This window comes from Leopardus geoffroyi, chromosome B4 (assembly GCF_018350155.1).
Source record: "Leopardus geoffroyi isolate Oge1 chromosome B4, O.geoffroyi_Oge1_pat1.0, whole genome shotgun sequence".
NCBI lineage: Eukaryota > Metazoa > Chordata > Mammalia > Carnivora > Felidae > Leopardus > Leopardus geoffroyi.
In genome coordinates, this window is record NC_059341.1 from 51,473,355 (window position 1) to 51,493,713 (window position 20,359).

General features: G+C 33.9%; 1 protein-coding gene across 4 annotated transcripts in view; it reads left to right on the top strand.

The window, feature by feature from the left end:
• The window catches only part of PIK3C2G (phosphatidylinositol-4-phosphate 3-kinase catalytic subunit type 2 gamma), a 355,657-nt gene that overhangs the window by 38,456 nt on the left and 296,842 nt on the right, over positions 1-20,359 (top strand). For all 4 annotated transcript variants that reach the window (XM_045463665.1, XM_045463664.1, XM_045463668.1 and 1 more), the window contains exon 5: positions 2,321-2,435. In XM_045463665.1, the coding sequence (XP_045319621.1) occupies positions 2,321-2,435 (115 nt within the window). The remainder of the gene's footprint in view (positions 1-2,320; positions 2,436-20,359) is intronic.

Genomic DNA, 20,359 nt, shown 5'->3' on the forward strand with positions numbered 1-20,359 from the left:
CTCAGAACCTGGAGCCTGCTTCAGATTCTGTGTCTCCCTCTCTCTGCCCCTCCCCCACTTTCTCTTTCTCTCTCTCTCTCTCTCTCTCTCTCTCTCTCTCTCTCTCTCTTAAAAATAAATAAACATTAATTTCTTTAAATAAAAAATAGGGGATTTAACTGATGGAAATAGAACCTAGGGTAGGAAAAATCTGAGATTAAGAAGTAGGATATAGTAAAAAAGTCAAAATACTTATATCTCACAAGATGTGTAAAGAGGTAGAGAATGATGTGTAAAAGACTAGATTTAATGCACAGGTAGTTAATTAAAGAATCTCAAATGGGCATTAGCCTCTTCTATATGGTAGGCAATATAGTCAACAGATTGAGAAGGGCTGCATAAAGTGAAAGAGTACAAGAAATTGGGGAAAGTATTATATTAGCTGCCAAACTGAAGGTACAAGTATAAAATCTACTTAAAAGAGATCATAGTACTTGTTCACTTACAATATGGATGAGAAATTTAATCATAGACACTTAATGGTTGACTTCAAGGAGAAAGATGATAATTTCAGGTTTAAATATGCCTAATTTGAAGTAATAATGAAACATTCAAAGAGTAACATGAAACAGATAGTAGGAGATAATTAAGCTGAAGCACAGGGGAGAAGTAATAGTAGAAATTGGATTATGGAGTCTACCATGCAGAGTGGAAAGATGTAGTGAAATAATGATTTCATGCATGCCCCCTATAGCACAGGGGATGCAGCCTGGAAATGGGAGAGTCAAGTTAATTAAAATGAACTGGTATCCCTGGAGATATTTTCCTGCCATTATATACTGGCAATTTTCTCCCCTCCTTGTCAATGCTTTTACAGTCATGATTTTGCTGTGGCCATATTTGCTTCTAGTTGCAATCATACTATTTCAGTCATTATTCCCAAGCAACAGTGTGTTTAAGATAACTCTCTCCCATGTCAAAGCATTTCCACAACCCTTAATTCCATGATTATCTTTACCATTTGTTTCTCTAGCCATTTCTTAGAAAATACCTTGATCTATCATACAACCCACATTTTTAGGGGCGGCTGGGTGGCTCACTCAGTTAAGCATCTGATTTCAGCTCAGGTCATGATCTTGTGGTTGTAAGACTGAGCCCCACTTTGGGCTCCGCACTGAGAAGGAGCCTGCTTGGGATTCTCTCTCTCTCTCTCTCTCTCTCTCTCTCTCACTCAAAATAAATAAACAAGCTTTAAAAAATGTAAAAACCCACACTTTTAAATCCAGTATTATTCTCCCCGCCACCCCCCCCCCCGCCACCTTTTTTTGTGGCAGATTCGGCAATACCAATTGCACTACATTTTGTTGGCCAGTTTGTGTCAAAAACATTTTTTCCAAACAGAAGGGCATGGCAGAAAAAGAAGACACAGCAAAGTAAACAGATAATGGCAAACTAAATACAACTCAGATGAATACAACTGAGTGTTTGCAATATGCTGTTCAAATTCTGATTAATGGTCATCAGTACAGTCCGTTTTTACTTTCTTCATTGATTGCGACCATGAATTCACATTCAAAGCATGGAGACACATGTATATATATATACAATTGTCAACTATTATCATTTATGATAGTAAATGAGCCCTGCACTATTTCATAGACAACCATTACTGTAAACTCAACCATTACTGTAAACTCAGTGCGGTGCTGGCCACTACTAAGTAGCATATGTATGTAAGAGCTTAGTGGGGAGATTACAGAATGTAAAGCCAAAGGATTTGTATCCAACAGTATGCTTACACTTTGAGCTCCAGAGAAAGTGTAGAAAAAAAGCACATGCTCATTAAAGTTATCACAATGCTGTCCAAGATGGAAACTTTGGTGATTCCTACATGGGGAAGGAAGAACAATAAACTTTGGAGACTTAGAATCATCAAGAGCACAAGCTTTGGAATCTGACAGATTTAGGTTGGACTCTTCGCTTGCCACTATCACTCACTATACAATGTCCTTGGCATTTCCCAAGTCTCTGTGAGCACTCAGGGTAGAACACTTTTTCTGCAGAGCCACAGCATATTCAGGTTTTAATATGAGGAATACAATACCAGGCTCCATCAGTAATGTGAAGACAGATTGATCAAAGAAAATGCAAACAGTATTTTCAAAAGTACCTCCAAATTTAATGAGGCTAATAAATGAGATGCATCTCATTTTAATTCCTCTTGATGGAGCTAGACAGTTATAGTTCATAATGTGTATATCTTTTTTGTGCTCAAAACCTTTTCCCCAGCCAATATACGATAAGCTCTTATTAACTTTTTATTATTCACCTTTGTTTTTAGCTAATTATCTTGTCAAAGACCTAATTGCAGAGGTTCTACATTTTTCTACAAATGACGAATTATTCCCCAAAGATCATCTTCTAAGTATATGTGGCTATGAAGAATTTTTACAGAAGTAAGTATCTTATTAAGGTAAATTTTGATCATTGTTATAACCTATATTAAGACACACTTCATTTTTTTTTCTTTTAAACATACTTTGGACAAACACTATAGTCTTAGAACCAGCATAATTAAATCAATTTTGCCCTTTTTAATATGAATTCAAAATTTTAAGACTCATATCAACAGGTGCATTCTTGGTTTTATTTTGTTATCTTGTGTATTTATGGAAAAATGTATTTAAATGACCTGTGACCAGGCTGACATTCTCAGGACATGGAACTTTCAGTTTTGAAATGAAGAAAATTCTGGGCAACACAAATTACCGCAATAAAGCTTATTAAGGCTAATCACGCGGCGTCTGGGTGGCTCAGTCAGTTAAGTGGTTAAGTCTCCAACTTTGGTTCAGGTTATGATCTGGCCATTCACGAGTTCAAGCCCTTCTTCGGGCTCTGTGCTAACCATTCAGAGCCTGGAGTTTGCGGATTCTGTCTTCCTCTCTTTCTGCCCCTCCCCCACTCACGATCTGTCTCCCTCTCCCTCAAAGAAAAATAAATATCAAAAAAAAAATTAAAATGTAGCTTGATACACCTGACAGACACACACACAAGAATTAAAAAGACTGGGGCACCTGGGTGGCTCAGTCGGTTGAGTGTCCGACTTTGGCTCAGGTCATGATCTCGTGGTCTGTGAGTTCAAGCCCCACGTCAGGCTCTGTGCTGACAGCTCAGAGCCTGGAGCCTGTTTCAGATTCTGTGTCTCCCTCTCTCTGCCCCTCCCCTGCTCATGCTCTGTCTCTCTCTCTGTGTCAAAAATAAATAAACATTTTAAAAAAAGAATTAAAAAGACCTCACAATTTTTAAAAATTTTTTTAAAATATTTATTTATATTTGAGAGAAAGAGCATGAGCAGGGGAGGGGCAGAGAGAGAGAGGGAGACACAGAATCCAAAGCAGGATCCAGTTGTCAGCAGAGCCAGATGCGGGGCTCAAATTCATGAATGGCAAGATCATGACCTGAAGCGAAGTTGGAGGCTTAACCGCTTAACCAATAGCCACCCAGGCACCCCTGGTCACAATTTTTGAAAACAATAAATTATATGTAATAACTAATTTTTGGTTTACAATTGTATTAGTATGCTGATTAAATACTGATTTTTAAAAATCACAGAGGATTTGAGTATAAGCATTACAACATTTTCACAAAAGAGTAACTTTCTTCATTTGTTTAGTCAGGAAGCTCTTAAAGCAATTAGAAAAGTCTGTTCTCATGTAGGTCAACTGCAAATACTTATTTGATAGAAAATTCACCTTCTCTTATTTGTATCACAATTATGCCTATTCTGAAATTCCTTAAAGACCAACCTTGAAAATATAATACAGCTTTAAAGGAGATATTTCTCTGCTGCTATTGCACAGATATTCTAAATAGTAAAGTAAACTGAAGTAGTCGATAAAGTGGTTTGTCACATTTTTTCCTTGTGTTTCCATAAGTGTCTAAAGATTGACAAGTCTCATCAAAGTGTATTTCTTTTTAGATACCCATTGTTACTGTCATTACTATTCTACCATAATGTAGAATAATGCCAAATGTGTTTGAAAATAACTTGTCAGTAATTTGGTGAATTTAGCAATATTATCAGGAAATCCAGTCTTTTACTGTGCAATGTTAACTGTGACTGTTTAAGACATTATCTACCTTTCTGTATTCCATTTATAACAAAATAATAATAAATATTTATATGTCATAGATATTCATTGCATTAACTCACAGATATCCCCCTTCTCCCTTATATATTTGCACCTACCCATTTATATACCCAATAACTGGGCTGCTACCTTCTTCCAATATATGGTTTTGACACTGTATACAAAGAGCAAGGAGAAATACTTGAGAAATGTAATCTTATACTTAATACTCATTAAAATTCAACTTCTGAATGTTTAGCCTCCAAATGTACATCTGCTTGTCGGCTAATGTCAAACATTAGATGCAAAGAATACGAAACATTATCAAGGGATGCCTGGGTGGCTCAGTCGGTTAAGCATCCAACTCTTGATTTCGGCTCAGGTCATGATCTTTCAGTTCGTGGGCCTGAGCCCTGCGTCAGTTTCTGCGCTGACAGGGCCGAGCCCACTTGGTATTCTCTCCCTCTCTTTCTGTCCCTCCTGTGCGTGAGCACATGCATGCTCTCTCTCTCTCTCTCTCTCTCTCTCTCTCTCTCTCTCTCTCTCTCAAAAATAAATTAACATGAAAAAAAATTTTTTTTAAATTATCAAATTTTTATATTGAGTATTATCAGTAGGAAATAACATCCCACAAGTAAAAGTATTGAAGAGACAGAAATTTGGAAAAGTATAATGTGAATAAATTTATAATGACTTTGGCTTAATTACTGTTTCAAATGTGTAAGTTATCTATAATTAGCTCAACTGTGACTGCTAAAAATGTATGTAACATTTTTCTTTTTCTTGTTAATATAAACATACAGATTTCCTAAATGTTTTTGTAGTCATTTATTTCTATCAAATATTTCATTTAATTGGGCTTTTATTAAGATAGTAATAAATAAATAAATAAATAAATAAATAAATAAATCAGGGATTTATTTACTATTTAAGATTAACATACTACCTCTTTGTTATGATTTTTTAAAATAAGCATAATGTTCATTACTATTCTTTATAACATTTAAATCAGTAAGATTTTTTTGTTGTTTATTCCTATGAAATTTGTCCAAAAAAACGTGCCCTTAAACACTTAGATATCTTTTCATAATGTTTTTCTACAGAAGGAACACAGGTAACACAAAATAAAGTTAATGATACAATAGGTAATAATTTAGGCTCTAACAGTTATAGTACTACACTTCATCTGGAGTATTTGACTAGCTTTGATTGATAAAAATAATAATAATAGCCATTTATCAAGTGCATGTTATTTGATTACCTCATATTGAGTAGACTTCTAAGTCTTATGACATTATCAGTGCAATAGATACTGCTTAACCCCTAGTTTATAGAAGGGAAGTCTGAGGTTTTGTTGAAGATCACATAACTAGGAAGCTCGTAGAATGAAGCCTGAATTCAAACCCAGGTTTGGCTGCTTGCCCTGGGTCTGAACTATAAAACAATAGTGCAAAAGCTCTTGAAGAATATACAAGAAATAGCAAATAGGTTCTTCATGCTACAGCACATGGTAGAAAATATATGCAGTTTTGTGGGTGTCTGCAAGAATGGGGTACAGAGATTGTATTAGTCTACTTCAATTCCTATTGAGAACTACACACATACAAGACGAAGATGGGTTATATACAACCTTTGCCCTCTCCCTTGCCTAAAAATTCATAAAGCCCCGTAATCAGTTCTTACAATGCCCTATCATGAAGGCATTATTAGCATTATTATATACCAACTGCTTGTAGATCACAGAAAGAGATTAATGGGAAGAATATGGAAACAGTGCAAAGAAAAATCAATGATAAACTTCTATTTGGAGAATAAATACTGAAGAAGAAATCAGTACCGTGTGATAAAATGTTAATAGCTTTTGAATATAAAAAATACACTTAAATTTTGTTTTTAAAAAATAATTATCAAGAAAAAAACAGGCTAAAAATGTGAATAGCATGAATATAAATTCAATGGACAAGAAATTATTCAGGGGCACCTGGGTGGCTCAGTCAGTTAAGCGTTGGGCTGTTGGTTTCAGCTCAGGTCATGATCTCCCCATTTGTGAGACTGACCCTGAGTGGGGCTCTGCACTGACAGCATGGAGCCTGCTTGGGATTTTCTCTCACCCTCTCTCTCTGCTCATTCCTTGGTCCTGCTCTCTCTCACTCTCACTCTCTCTCTCAAAATAAATAAACATTAAAAAAGAAATTATTTAGAGTTTGATCTAAGAACAAACATCCAATTAAGACAATGAAATACCATTTTTGCGCATCAAATTCTTAAAATATGATGAAATTCATTTGGAAATGGACAATATGTAAACAGATGCTAGAAATACACATTGATATAGCACTTGCTGAAGAGAATTTTGTCAAAAATGTGTTAAAAGTCTGTAGAAACATGTTTTAAACTGATGGATCATCTGTTTCAGCAATTCTGCCTCTATGAATACCTCTAAGTAACAATTATAATTATACAAAATGACCTAGTTATAAAGCATATTTACCATAACATAATTTCTAATATTAGCAACAATGACAATGAAAACTGGAAAAAAATGAAATCTCCAATTGTACTCCAAAATAGTGGTAAAACAGGTCATGAGCATAATTTTATTATAATATGGCACAGAATTTATAAATCAATAAAAAATATAGCATCATATGAAATAAAAACACGTATCATACCTTTAAAAGGTGAAAGGTATCTTTTCAAATAACATTTAAATATATTAATTTTTGTTACAAGTAAATTTCTATTTGGAAAAGAAGAAATCTTATACACTAAAATGTTAAAGTAGTTACTTACACCTTGAAAAAGGACTACAATACAAATGATATTTACTCATTTCTTTTTTAATTTACAAAACATCTATGATAAACCTGCCTTTTTAACTATTAGGAGATTAACAAAATAAATTATTCCTCATTGAGATGAAAATAATAACAACAGTAAAAATAACAACAGTAAAATCTACTTCACTTGTTAAAAGTCTTTTATGGACTAGAATTTTCATATGTAGTACCATTCACTCTCATATAAGAAAAGCATGATTATATCCATTTTACAGATGGGAATATTGAAGCAAAGAGAAATTACATGACTTCCTAAAGGTTATGAAATTTGGAAGCAGCAAAGTGGATAGCATAAGTCTACCTGGCTATGAAGCCCAAACCTTTCTAATGTATAACAAAGTCTCCTTCATAATGAAGGGCCACTTGAAAATAAAAATTATGGGGATAATGTTTCATTAGAGATAATGAACATTAATTTGGGCTGTAAACATGGGTTTATAATTCAACATACAGAATTTGGGTCAAACACAAGAAAAAGAAACCATAGTTTACAGAACAATCATGTTCTGACATATTTAAATTTTTTAAAATCTTTAATCAGAGACATTTTGAAGTGATTAGACTAAAATAAAGGAAAATCACAATCACTAAAGATGGGCTTGTTCAATTTCATTTTTTTTTTTATTTAAATCTAAGTTAGTTAACACATAGTGTAATAATAGTTCCAGGAGTAGAACCACTCCTGCACTCCAGGAATAAATCCCACTTGATTGTGGTAAATTATTCATTTAATGTATTGTCAGATTTGGTTTGCTAGTATTAAATTTCTGATTAGACAAAAATATTGTTTTGGAATTTTGACACTGTTTAAACAAATAAATATTTTCAAAACAAATGCTGCCCACAATTGATAATGCTACGGTATCACTGTTGCTTTGGCAAAATGAGTTTAACTTTCTTTAACATCAACTTATCTTTTAAAAAATTTATTTCTGGGGCGCCTGGGTGGCGCAGTCGGTTAGGCGTCCGACTTCAGCCAGGTCACGATCTCGCGGTCCGGGAGTTCGAGCCCCGCATCAGGCTCTGGGCTGATGGCTCAGAGCCTGGAGCCTGTTTCCGATTCTGTGTCTCCCTCTCTCTCTGCCCCTCCCCCGTTCATGCTCTGTCTCTCTCTGTCCCAAAAATGAATAAACGTTGAAAAAAAAATTAAAAAAAAAAATTTATTTCTAATGTATTTGTTCTAGTTTACAAATGAGCTACAGTATTACATTTTAGTAATCTTTAATTCCAGACTTAAAATTTTATTAAGCCTCTATTAATCTTTTCAGGGTATACAGATTGCTTTGAGCTCCTGTGGAGTGTAGGTCTAAATACATAAAAAATATTATGTAGCTGTCGGAGTGCCTGCGTGGCTCAGTCAGTGAAGCATCCGACTCTTGACTTCAGCTCAGGTCGTGATCTCAAGGTCATGAGACTGAGTCCTTGAGTTGGCTCCTCAGTGGACGTGGAGTCTGCTTAAGATTTTCTCCCTCTCCCTCTCTCTGTCTCTGTCTCTCTCTCAGTCTCACCTTCTCGCCCTGTCCCAATTGTGCCCACACACTATCTCTTTCTCAAAAAATAAATGTATTAAACACATAAATAAATAGAAGTATCTGGTTAATATATAGTGAACTAAGAAGTAGAGAAGTGTTCTCTCTGCTACTGCCCTAGCATAAAAACACCACCACCAACAAAACAAAACACTATTATTTTTGTGGGATCATGTAGAAATAATATTTTTCTCATATTAAGTTCTCCTTATGTTATCAGAAATATGCAATTTTAATCTGTCCTGGATTATAAAGATAGAGATAAATTATATTTAGTTGCCACTTTTGCAATTTTTCATCTACGTTAGACCAGATAAAGAAAGACAAATACTTAAAATTTAAACTCCTTGGTTTCTTTTAGTTGGTATATTTGTCTGTCAAAATAGTCCCAATAAGTAACTACCTCATGAACCAACCAAGTTTTGAGGAAGTAGCTAGGACTTTTTGTTAGCACAATTAAAATGTAAATGGTCAGGATACTTTTCATAACTTTGCTAATAAGTATATTCATGATGCTCTATTTGTGTTTCCTCCTTAGGTTATACTTTGCTATTTTATTGAACTCACCTGTCTTTAGAGGCCCAGGGATATTAATAACATAATAATTTAGACTCTATGAAAAAAAAATTACATATTTTTCCCAAACAGTACATTTTTGTACACTGAACAAAAGTGAATTTAATCAACAAAGCAAATAAGATGTTATTTATATTTTTGGGGTGCCTGGGTGGCTCAGTCAGTTAAGCTTCCAACTTTGGCTAAGGTCATGATCTCACGGTTCATGAGTTTGAGCCCTGTGCCGGGCTCTGTGCTGACAGCTCAGAGCCTGGAGCCTGCTTTGGATTCTGTGTCTCCCTCTCTCTCTGCCTCTCCCCTGCTCATGCTCTCTCTCTCGCTCGCTCTCTCTCTCAAAAATAAATATTTAAAAATTAAAAAAACATTAAAAATTGTTTTAATTAAAGAAAAAGATGTTATTTATATTTTGTAACATATTGCAAAATAAAGAAAGAGAACTTTCCTAGCAAGTCCATATTCCCTTTTTTAATTTTTTTAAATGTTTATTTAGTTTTGAGAGCAGTATTGTTCTCACTTTTGCTCTGGCTCTCTCCCTCCTTGTTATTAAATGTTTCTATAAACACAGGAACTCACTTTAATAACATGTCCCCACAACTATTCTCAAAAATGAGAAGGTTCCTGACCTCTTACACCTGGATATCATGTATTTACCAGGTACTTCAACTATATCAAATAGTTTTATTAGCTACAGTATTCTCCTTAAAAAATTGCTTTATACATGGTTTTAAATACTATATTACGAACAAAGAAAAAATTAAAGAAATAGGACAGAGACTATCCATTTTCTCATAAGGCTCAAGTTAGCGTCATACAAAATTGTTAGCAATACAAAGTACAGAATACTAAAACTGTACATTGCAGTCAAAAAATTAAATAGAGAAATAATAGAAAAATAAAAGTAATCTTGTACATTCAAAACACATTAACATCTCCCATCATGTTCCTGGTCTGTAGACCTCAAATTAATTACAATAGCTGGAATGTCCTGGGTAATTTCATTTCCCCATTTCTCATGATCTTATCCAGCAGACAGACCCCATCGGGCAAATACAGTGGCAGGTTGAGGACAGGAACAACTACCTTTTTTTCTTTCCTGTTAGATGCAGTACAGATACAAAACCCAGTGTATCTGGTTCATGTTTCTTTCCAGGGAGCAACAAGATTTGTACCTTCACCTGCACTCGTAACCATCTCACATGACCTTTTTCTTCATAAATGTATTTGTAATATATGAAGCATAATGTTACTTCATAATTGTACCCCTTAGTATCCAGCCCAACATTTACTAGCAGTACAGGTTTTTCATGTGATGTAAGTAATTTCTTCTCTAACAAGTCATGCTATATGTTTTACTTTCTAATTCAACTTAAAAATAATGTTTCTTAGGTGCTGCATGAAACAATAAAATTTACTATGCTTAAAAGCTTTTGTTGAATAAATCATGACTGCACCGTCAGTAGTAAACCACAAGTGCTGTATAAGAAGAAACTGAATAATCTTTCTGGAAAATTCTGCTTGAGCCTATTGCTTACATTTATGGCCAGGTGTTTTATCAATGATTTAAACAAAACAAAACTGTTCTATATTATTTAATTGACTTTTGTCAAAGAATGCTAGAACCCAGAGTGCTAAAAATGTAAAAAGAAAAAAGAAAAACCTATGGTAATTAAAAATCTTACTTTGAAATTGCCTTATATATTATTTTTGTCATACATATTCTTTTTTAAAAGACATTTTTAATGTTTATTTATTTTTGAGAGAGAGAGAGACAGAGTGTAAGCAGGGGAGTGGCAGAGACACAGAATCCGAAGCAGGCTCCATGTATAGTTATATATATTCTTAAATCTAAATTTAAAAGGCTGTATCCACGTCTTTATTCATTAGCAGCATTGATTAATTTGATCTGGTTATCTACTAGGGAATCCCTTTTCTCTCTTCTGACCTTTCCCAGTTGAGAAAATCTTAAATAACCTTCGATTAGAGTGAGAAAATCCTCTTCAAAAATTGTATCTAATTAGAATTTTAAAATAATCTTCTTGAAAAAGAAAACCTTCTAATACTAAAAAATATTAGCTAATTTCATGACAATCTGTATTAATTTATTCTTTAAATATCTGGTTATAAATTGGAATTGCTTTATTCAAAGTAATCAGACTACTAATTACCAGTAGGGAAAAGGCTAAGTTTTATAAAGTTAAGCTATACAAAGTTGAAACTTTATATATAATGATTATACTCACTAGCAGTAAAAACTGAATACTGTATACATTCCTGGGGGTGGGCGGAATGAGTCCCTTTCTTAATAAAATTAAGGATTTCCTTTAGCTACTTAAACAAATTGATTATTTTCAGCACATTCAGAACAGCCTAACATTGCCAATATTATAATTGACTCTTTTTAGACTTAATTTTTTTTTTTCAATGTTTATTTATTTTTGGGACAGAGAGAGACAGAGCATGAACGGGGGAGGGGCAGAGAGAGAGGGAGACACAGAATCGGAAACAGGCTCCAGGCTCTGAGCCATCAGCCCAGAGCCTGACGCGGGGCTCGAACTCCCGGACCGCGAGATCGTGACCTGGCTGAAGTCGGACGCCCAACCGACTGCGCCACCCAGGCGCCCCAAGACTTAATTTTGTAAATAAATAGCTTACGGTGTTTTTTTTTTTCTTTTACATAATTTTCCTCTTCCACTTAGAAACCATAAAACCATGTCAGAGCGTTGGAAAGAATGTGTCAAAACTCTGAGAACTTTCACGTACCATAATAAAAGTTGCGTTCTGTTAATAGATCATTCATTAAGAGCATCTTGAGCTACTTCAGTTTAGTTTTTAGATCTCTGTCAAAGTATTTTTCCTAATTTTTAAAAATTAATTTTGCTTTCTATCTTTAGCAAACGCTAACTAAAGTAACAATAATAATAATGTACCATATAAACTTGCATCTGGTTTTAACCAACAATTCTACATAAAACAAATGTCCTAATATGTGAATACGCTCTATATAACTTCATTTGAAAGCAATTCCCCCAAGGAAAAGTCTTGTGCTGAATACGGGTCATTTGCTACTAAAAGCTACATGTAAGAATTAAAGCATATTTCAGACTCAAGTTTTCTAAAAAGCTTTATGATGACTGTACATGCATCATCAGCCAACAGACTTGATAAAAAGAATCACTTGATTAAAATAAAAACCCGTTGCATTATTTTTCCAAAAAGACAAGGCAAATCAGAACTAAACAATGGTATATAATTTAATATCATTATACCTAAAATTATAATAATCAATAAGCAGCTATCAAGTTATTTTTGTTACTCAAAAGCACTTACTTCTAAAAGCTAAGAATTAAAAATCTCCCTCTCCTCACCAATTTTGAATTAATTGAAGGTTAAGTAATCTAATGATCTGTTTTTCTCAAGGAATAAGATAGAGAATATGTGAATTGCATAGTATTTCAAATTAGCCAATATCACCTTAATGAGGCTTAAATGTGCTATTTTAATTTGAGTTCTTGAATGGTTTATATTCATAAAGTCTGCAGAATGTTTCTCCTCTGGAGGTTTGTGGGGAAAATAATGAAACTTTGAAATGGGATAAGATCTGTATTTCTGATCTCTTGAGTTGGTAACTATATTACAAATTCTGCACACCATACCTCAAAAATAATTCCCATGAGTTTAGTATATATATTTTTGTAAAGGACACAAAGCTCCACATTCACTGATGTGTTTCTTCCTTATTTACTCTCTATCTTCTTCATTTATTTAACTTTTTTTTAATGTTTACGTATTTTTGAAAGAGAGAGACAGAGCGTGAGTTAGCGAGGGCAGAGAGACAGAGAGACAGAGAGACAGAGAATCTGAAGCAGGCTCCAGACTCTGAGCTGTCAGCACAGAGCCCGACATGGGGCTCAAACTCAGGTACAGTGACATCATGACCTGAGAAGAAGTGGGATGCTTAACCAACTGAACCACCCAGGTGCCTCTAACTTCATTTATTTAAACTTTTGTGTTATTACTGATCTTTTGTGAATGAACAGCTTAAGAGAGGGCATTGTAAACTTGAAAGTTGTTATAAAACACTTCCTCTAGATTAAAAAAATTGAATTAAAAACTATGTGTATTATATATGTAAAGAAACACAATGATATTGAAGTGAAGAAGCATAAGTGAGAGTGGCTTTTTACAAGCTAGAGGGAATTCTTAAGGAAAAATGGCGCACCTGAAAAAAAAAAGTTTAGATCTCTTAGGTGAGGTTCTCTCTTGAGTAGTAGCTGTTGATAAAATTTATGCCCCATAGAGGGTCTCTATTCAAAACTATGACCCTCCTCTATTAAACACCCCATGGCTGTAAACCCTAGTTTTAGAATTTAACCTATGCTTGCCTCTCTAAACCATGACATTTAACTTTTCCTATTCGTGGTTCCCCTGAAAGCAAAATAACAATAAAATTGAGGATCACTGGTTGAGGAAAACAATGTACCACTGATGTTTATTTATGCTGAGTAGCAAGTAACAATTTAAGCATAAAATCCAGGGTGTTTTCATTGGTTACAAAACATACTAGAATTAAGGATTATGACAGAAGTAACATGATCAACATTTTTAAGTGGCAAATATGGAAGGAATATGTGTGTACTTGTGTGTGCACAGAACACACATAAATATTTGAAAAATATTCTCTGGAGTGCTATGGTATTATTAATATTTTAATATTTTGTTATATTCACCTTATATTTCTTAGTAAACATAAGTATTAAAAAGCAGCTTAATTGGGGGCGCCCGGGTGGCTCAGTCGGTTACGCGTCCGACTTCGGCTCAGGTCAGATCTCACGTCCGTGAGCTCGAGCCCCGTGTCGGGCTCTGGGCTAATGGCTCGGAGCCTGGAGCCTGCTTCCGATTCTGTGTCTCCCTCTCTCTCTGCCCCTCCCCCGTTCATGCTCTGTCTCTCTCTGTCTCAAAAATAAATAAACATTAAAAAAAAATTTAAAAAAAAAAGCTTAATTGCTGAATTTCCTTAAAGAAATATATTTAATAGCTCTAGCAATACTGGATTTCAATATTTATAAAATCAAATGAACATAATTTTGTTCTATATATGACCATAATATTTCACAATTTATAAAATCAAATGAATATAATTTTTATCTCTATATGATCATAATATTTCACAATACATCCCTGTGACTATTTCCTACACATAAGAATAAAGAATATTGAAACCTAACTAGGTTATCCTATAAAATAAGGACATGTATGTACTTATTCCAATAAAACAATAATGTTTGTAAATGTGAGTTTACAAGGAGTGCTTAAGCTGATGGGAATCAGTATTCATAGGTTGAACATTATTTTAGGATTAGGATGTCTTTTTTGCCCATAAGACACATTTGAGGTTATTTGCATATCATTTTTTGGTGTTAAGGTCATTAATCTCTCCTTAAATAAACATTCTGCTATAGAAATACTTTAAAATAACATGAGCTACTTATGAATAGGAAATAGAAGTAATTATGTGCAAGGATTCAGATTTTGGTGTTCATTTTAAATGACAGGTATACTCATAACAGTTCTGAAGATAGTGACTAACACATAGATTGAATCCAATACTTGTTGAGAGAACAAATAAGTGAACGTGCAGAATTCTGACTTACTAGTATATATGAAGAAAAACTAAACTTTTTATTGTATCATAAAGACTCAGTTCATTTAACAAAGTTTTTTACATGAATGTTCAATAAAACTACTAAGTACCCAATTTAAAATGTTACCAGATTGAGAAAAAACATCATTGGTATAATCTGAAGTAGATAATTCCAATGTTCACCTTAGAGGCATAGTAATACCTAAATATGGGATTTCTCTTAGTGCTCAAGTCCTGTTCTCCAATATTACCCATCGTAGTGGCAATATTTTTTGTTCTCTTTCACTTGGGATGGTAGGCTTTCTTCCTATATTTCCTGATACCTAGAGTCATCAAACACAAATCAGTTTTTCCTTATTCAACTTACTCATTAAATTCTGTATACCAACCTTTCTATTCTTGAATGCTTTGTTTTTCTTTTTCTCTCTTCTCTTTTATTTCCTCTAAATCAGCTCTGTCCAATGGACATGTTAAGTGGGCCACATAATTAAGTTTTCTACTAGCCACTTGAAAAACACATAAAAAGAAACTTGTAGAAATAAATTTTAATACATATTTTATTTATTTAACTCAAATATTTAACCAAAATTATTTCAACATGTAATCACAATTTTAAAAATACTGAGATGTTTTACATTCCTTTTTTTTGTGCTAAGTCTTCAAAATTCAAAGTGTATTTTATGCTTAGAGCACATCTGAATTCAGACTAGTGACATATTAAGTGTTCAATAGCCACATGTGTCTAGTGGTTACAAACAAATTAATTGAAATGGTGGTCTTGCCAAGAAGAGTGATGGCAAAGTGATGAACAGTAGTTTATAGCTCTTAGAAAGTGCTATGGTTAATGGAGACTCTGTAAGATCAGAGACTTGATCTTAAGTGACAATTCTAGGACAATAATAGTTTTGTTATTGTTAACATACCTAAAAAGGACTGTTAGTATTTTAAACATGATACCTGAAAAAATGAGGTGCTGAATACAATCTCTTCTGCAATATAACATGTTACTGTAACATAAATTAGCTTATTCATAGAAGTTACCTTACTACATGTAAAACATTCTGGCATATTAATGTATTTGTTCTGTTAAATAACAGTGGCTGAATGCAAAGCATTCAGGAAGTTGCTGAGGCAGTGACCACTGACCATTCACCAAACATGCATTTTTTTTCTCACCTTGGCCTCGGGCTGTCTTGAAAATGTTTATTGCAGAATTTTCCACAATTTTTGGGCATTTTTGCTCTTGCTTCTGTATTTAGAAGCATCAAACTTTCTCATATCCACTTCTAACCAAATAAAGCCAACTCTTTTATTTACTATGATACTTCTTTATATTTTTAAAATTAGCAGGGGCGCCTGGGTGGCGCAGTCGGTTAAGCGTCCGACTTCAGCCAGGTCACGATCTCGCGGTCCGTGAGTTAGAGCCCCGCGTCGGGCTCTGGGCTGATGGCTCAGAGCCTGGAGCCTGTTTCCGATTCTGTGTCTCCCTCTCTCTCTGCCCCTCCCCCATTCATGCTCTGTCTCTCTCTGTCCCCCCAAAAAAAAAAAAATAAAATAAAATAAAATAAAATAAAATAAAATTAGTGTGTCTTTTAAAAACTGTCCTGATTTTTTTTAAGATTTGCGTATGTAGGGGCGCCTGGTGGCTCAGTCAGTTAAGCATCCAACTTCAGCTCAGGTCATGATCTTGCCGTTTGTGAGTTCAAGCCCCGTGTGGGGCCATGTGCTGAAAGCTCAGAACCTGGAGCCTGCTTCAGATTTGTGTCTCCCTCTCTCTCTCCCCCTCCCCCCACCTAGAATAAATAAACATCAAAAAAAAATTTTTTTTTAAAGATTTGTGTATGTATGTGCATGTGCGCTCTGGTTAGAGACCTTATTGATTGGACTGGTCTCTTCCAACCCTTTTTTCCCAAGAGACCTGTTATTTTTAGCCCACAATTTGCAAAACACCTCACTGCATCCTTATATGGATAGAAACACATGGAAAAAAAAGAAACACGTGTATCACATTATACCAGGAATGCTTGAATCTATAAGCAAGTTTCATGTGTGCTATTTTTACTTCAAATATTTATGCTCTAATCTCTGATCTTATTTTGTCAATATAAGTGTCCTTATTTGCAAAATGAGATGTCTGGACCAGAACTGTACTTCTTTTCCAGTTTTTGAGATCTTTTTCATGCAAAACCATACATGATATCCCCACAATTAGAATGATAATATAGATCTTCAGGACTAAATTAGTATATTAAAATGCAAATCTCCCTACCTGCCCACCAAAATTCTCATGAAAGGACAGGAAAAAATATTACTACAAAACCTGGTAAAACAAGAAGAGTGATAGCATGGGAAGGAGGAAACAGTTGCAAGGAGATTGTGGAGCTCCTAGATAAAATGTTGAAAGATACTTAAAATAGGAGGGACTTGAGACATTCATTTGGTAGCTTTATAAAAAACAAGACGATTTCCTAAGGAATGATGAATTTTCAAAATTAGCTCAATGAGAGAAGTATAAAAGTAAAAATAATGCGCAGTGGGGAGTGAAAGTTAGTTTTTAGTTAAACTGCAACAAACCTTCAAGGACTAGAGATTTCTCAATTATAGAAACCGTTCCAGGACAGAGAAAAAGGTACATGCAGTTTACAAGTCTGACCTAATTATGATGCCTAAAACAAGTAAAGATAACAAAATGTTAAAATTATAGGCCTCTCTAAGTTTTGACATATACAAAAAAACCTTTAAAACTTGCAAATTAAACCTACTACGGGGACAAGTCTACATAAAAATGTAAAGATAATTTTAAATTAGGAAAATTTATCAATGTAATTAATACATTAACATATTCAAGAAAAAATGATCTTCTCACTGTGATGCACCTAACAGATACAGAAAACCCATCTGATAAATTTGAAACTTATTTATAATTTTTTTTAAAAATTCTTTTTTTTTAATTTTTTTTTTAATGTTTATTTATTTTTGAGACAGAGAGAGACAAAGCATGAATGGGGGAGGGGCAGAGAGAGAGGGAGACACAGAACTGGAAGCAGGTTCCAGGCTCTGAGCCATCAGCCCAGAGCCTGACGCGGGGCTTGAACTCACGGACTGTGAGATCGTGACCTGAGCTAAAGTCCGACGCTTAACCGACTGAGCCACCCAGGCGCCCCAATTTTTTTTTAAATTCTTAATACAATAGAACAGGAAAAGTATAAACCAGGAATACAGAGCGAATACATCCAATGATTAATCCTTTGAGGCATTTCCGATAAAAGCAAGAAAAAGAGAAGGATGTCTACCATCATTGCTACTATTCAACAGTGTGCCTCATATCCTATACATCACAGTAAGATAAGAAAACGAAAGGAAGAAAACATATTGGAAAGCAATAGATAAAACAATGATTATTTTTAAAGAAAATAATTTTCTGTTAGAAAATCCAAAATAATCAACTGAAAACCATTAGGTATTACAACAGGATTCCACCAGATAAATTAACATATAAAGCCAACTAATAAATACTGTGAAAAAAAAAAAAACTCTGACTTATAATAGAACAGAATCTATAAAATATCTTGCAAAAAGCATATGTGTAAGAACAGTTGGAAAGAAAACTAACACTTTACTCAAGGGCATAAAAGAGAATTAGAGTGTATGTAGAAATATACTTATCCTTAAGGAGTAGATTCAATATTATAAAAATACCAATTCTTTTTATATAATTCCATAAATTAAATATAAGTCTGCACTATATTAGCATTTTATCCTTAGCATTGGCACACTAATTCTAAAATTGTTCTGGAAGAGAAACCGTGCAAAAATAGATAATATAATTTTTTTAAATGGTGACTTTCAATTCCACACTTCAAAATACGCTTCAATTAAATAATTGAAGCAATCTGTTATTGGCACAGGAATAGATATATAGATTAATGGAATACTTATAGTCCAGAAATCAGATATCTATGAAAATTGGTCATGTGATGAATACAACAGGTCACAGGTGAAAAGACATCCTCTTTAGAGGTGTTCAATAAAATTGCCAGTATATTGGAAAAATGTCTAAAATTGGAACTATGCATCACTCTTTACTCAACAAATGCATTTCAGATGGATTCTATATAAGGACATAAGTATAAAAAACAAAAGAGTGTTCCTCTGAAAAAAAATTACGCTTAATTCTTTTTTTTAATGTTTATTTATTTGTTTTGATAGAAAGAGAAAGCATGTGTGTGGGGGGGAGGGGGGAGCAGAGAGAAAGGGAGAGAGAGAATCCCAAGCAGACTCTGGGCTGTCAGTGCAGAGTCCAAGGATGGGTTCAATTCCACAAACTGTGAGATTATGAACTGAGCCAAAATCAAGAAATTTGGACACTTGATGGACTGAGCCACCCAGGCACACCTAAGTTGAATTCTTTACAATAACTGATAAAAAGGAATTATTAAAAACTATTACTGCTGAATTAAATGTGGAAGAAACAACTTTAAATGATTAGAGTAATAATTATAAAAATCTAAACCAATTCTTTATTCAGGTTGTTCCTCAAGTTCAAGTACATGCTTTTTATAAAGAATGTGGAACTAGAAGTTAAAGATAATTACTTGTAGGTTTGGTTTATGCCAGAAAGAAGACATAAAATTGTAATCAATAGACCCTTCATCCTATATCAAAGTCTTCCTTTACTCTGATATCAAACTTAGGCAATTGAGAGTCTATTTAGATATATTTAGTTAAAAATAGAATGTTTTCAGACATCTGTCTTTTTTATTATTCCCATCTCTAACTTTGTTTTACCTACACTTTTCTTGATTTCATCAGTTAAGTGATAAAAGAATCTAGACCTACAATTCATACAGTCCCCATTTGGACAATTGGAGGGCAATTGGAGGGCAATGTGGGAGAACCAAACTGATGTCATATTTAGGTCCTAAGGCTTATTTGAGAATGTGATGTACACAGTGATTAAATTGAGGTTACAATGGAAAAAATAAGATACATGTTATTTAAATATTAGGTAACCATTGGAAGATTAAAAATATATTTATGTCTCCAACCCTCTAAAGATAAAGAAGAGACTCAGAGAAGATTCAGTAACCTCAACAAATGAAAGAAAACAATAAAAATTCATAGTTAATATAAACAGCAATAACAGCAGAAGGCATTGCTATGGGTGAAATAGTTTAAATTTTCTGATTAAAAAAGTCTTAGTAAGTTAAAAAATATTTAGCTATAGGCTAGAGACACAGGTAAAATAAAATGATTTCATTTTTAACAGAAAAATATATGTATTTAGCCACTTATTTCAGCTTACAAAAAAGTGCCATAAACTCTGAGTAAACTATTCTTCTGGAAAAAGGGAAAGAGGAGAATTTTTCTTATCTGTTTTGTTTCCCACAGCTTAGTACAATTCAGAAGTTTCCCATAACGTAACATAAAAGAGAGAGAGAGAGATGAATTATAGGGGTAAAAAAGAGACTTACAAACTCTGGTAATTACCCAAAATCTGATAACTACTCAGATCCTGCCACACACACACAGACACACACACATGCACAAACACACAAAGAGTGAAGGCAAGATAAGGGAAGAACTAGATCCTACCTTTAGAAAGGGGTAGAATCGGCAAATATAGTAAATGAAAATATAGGCTTTCCAGTTAAATTTCAGTTT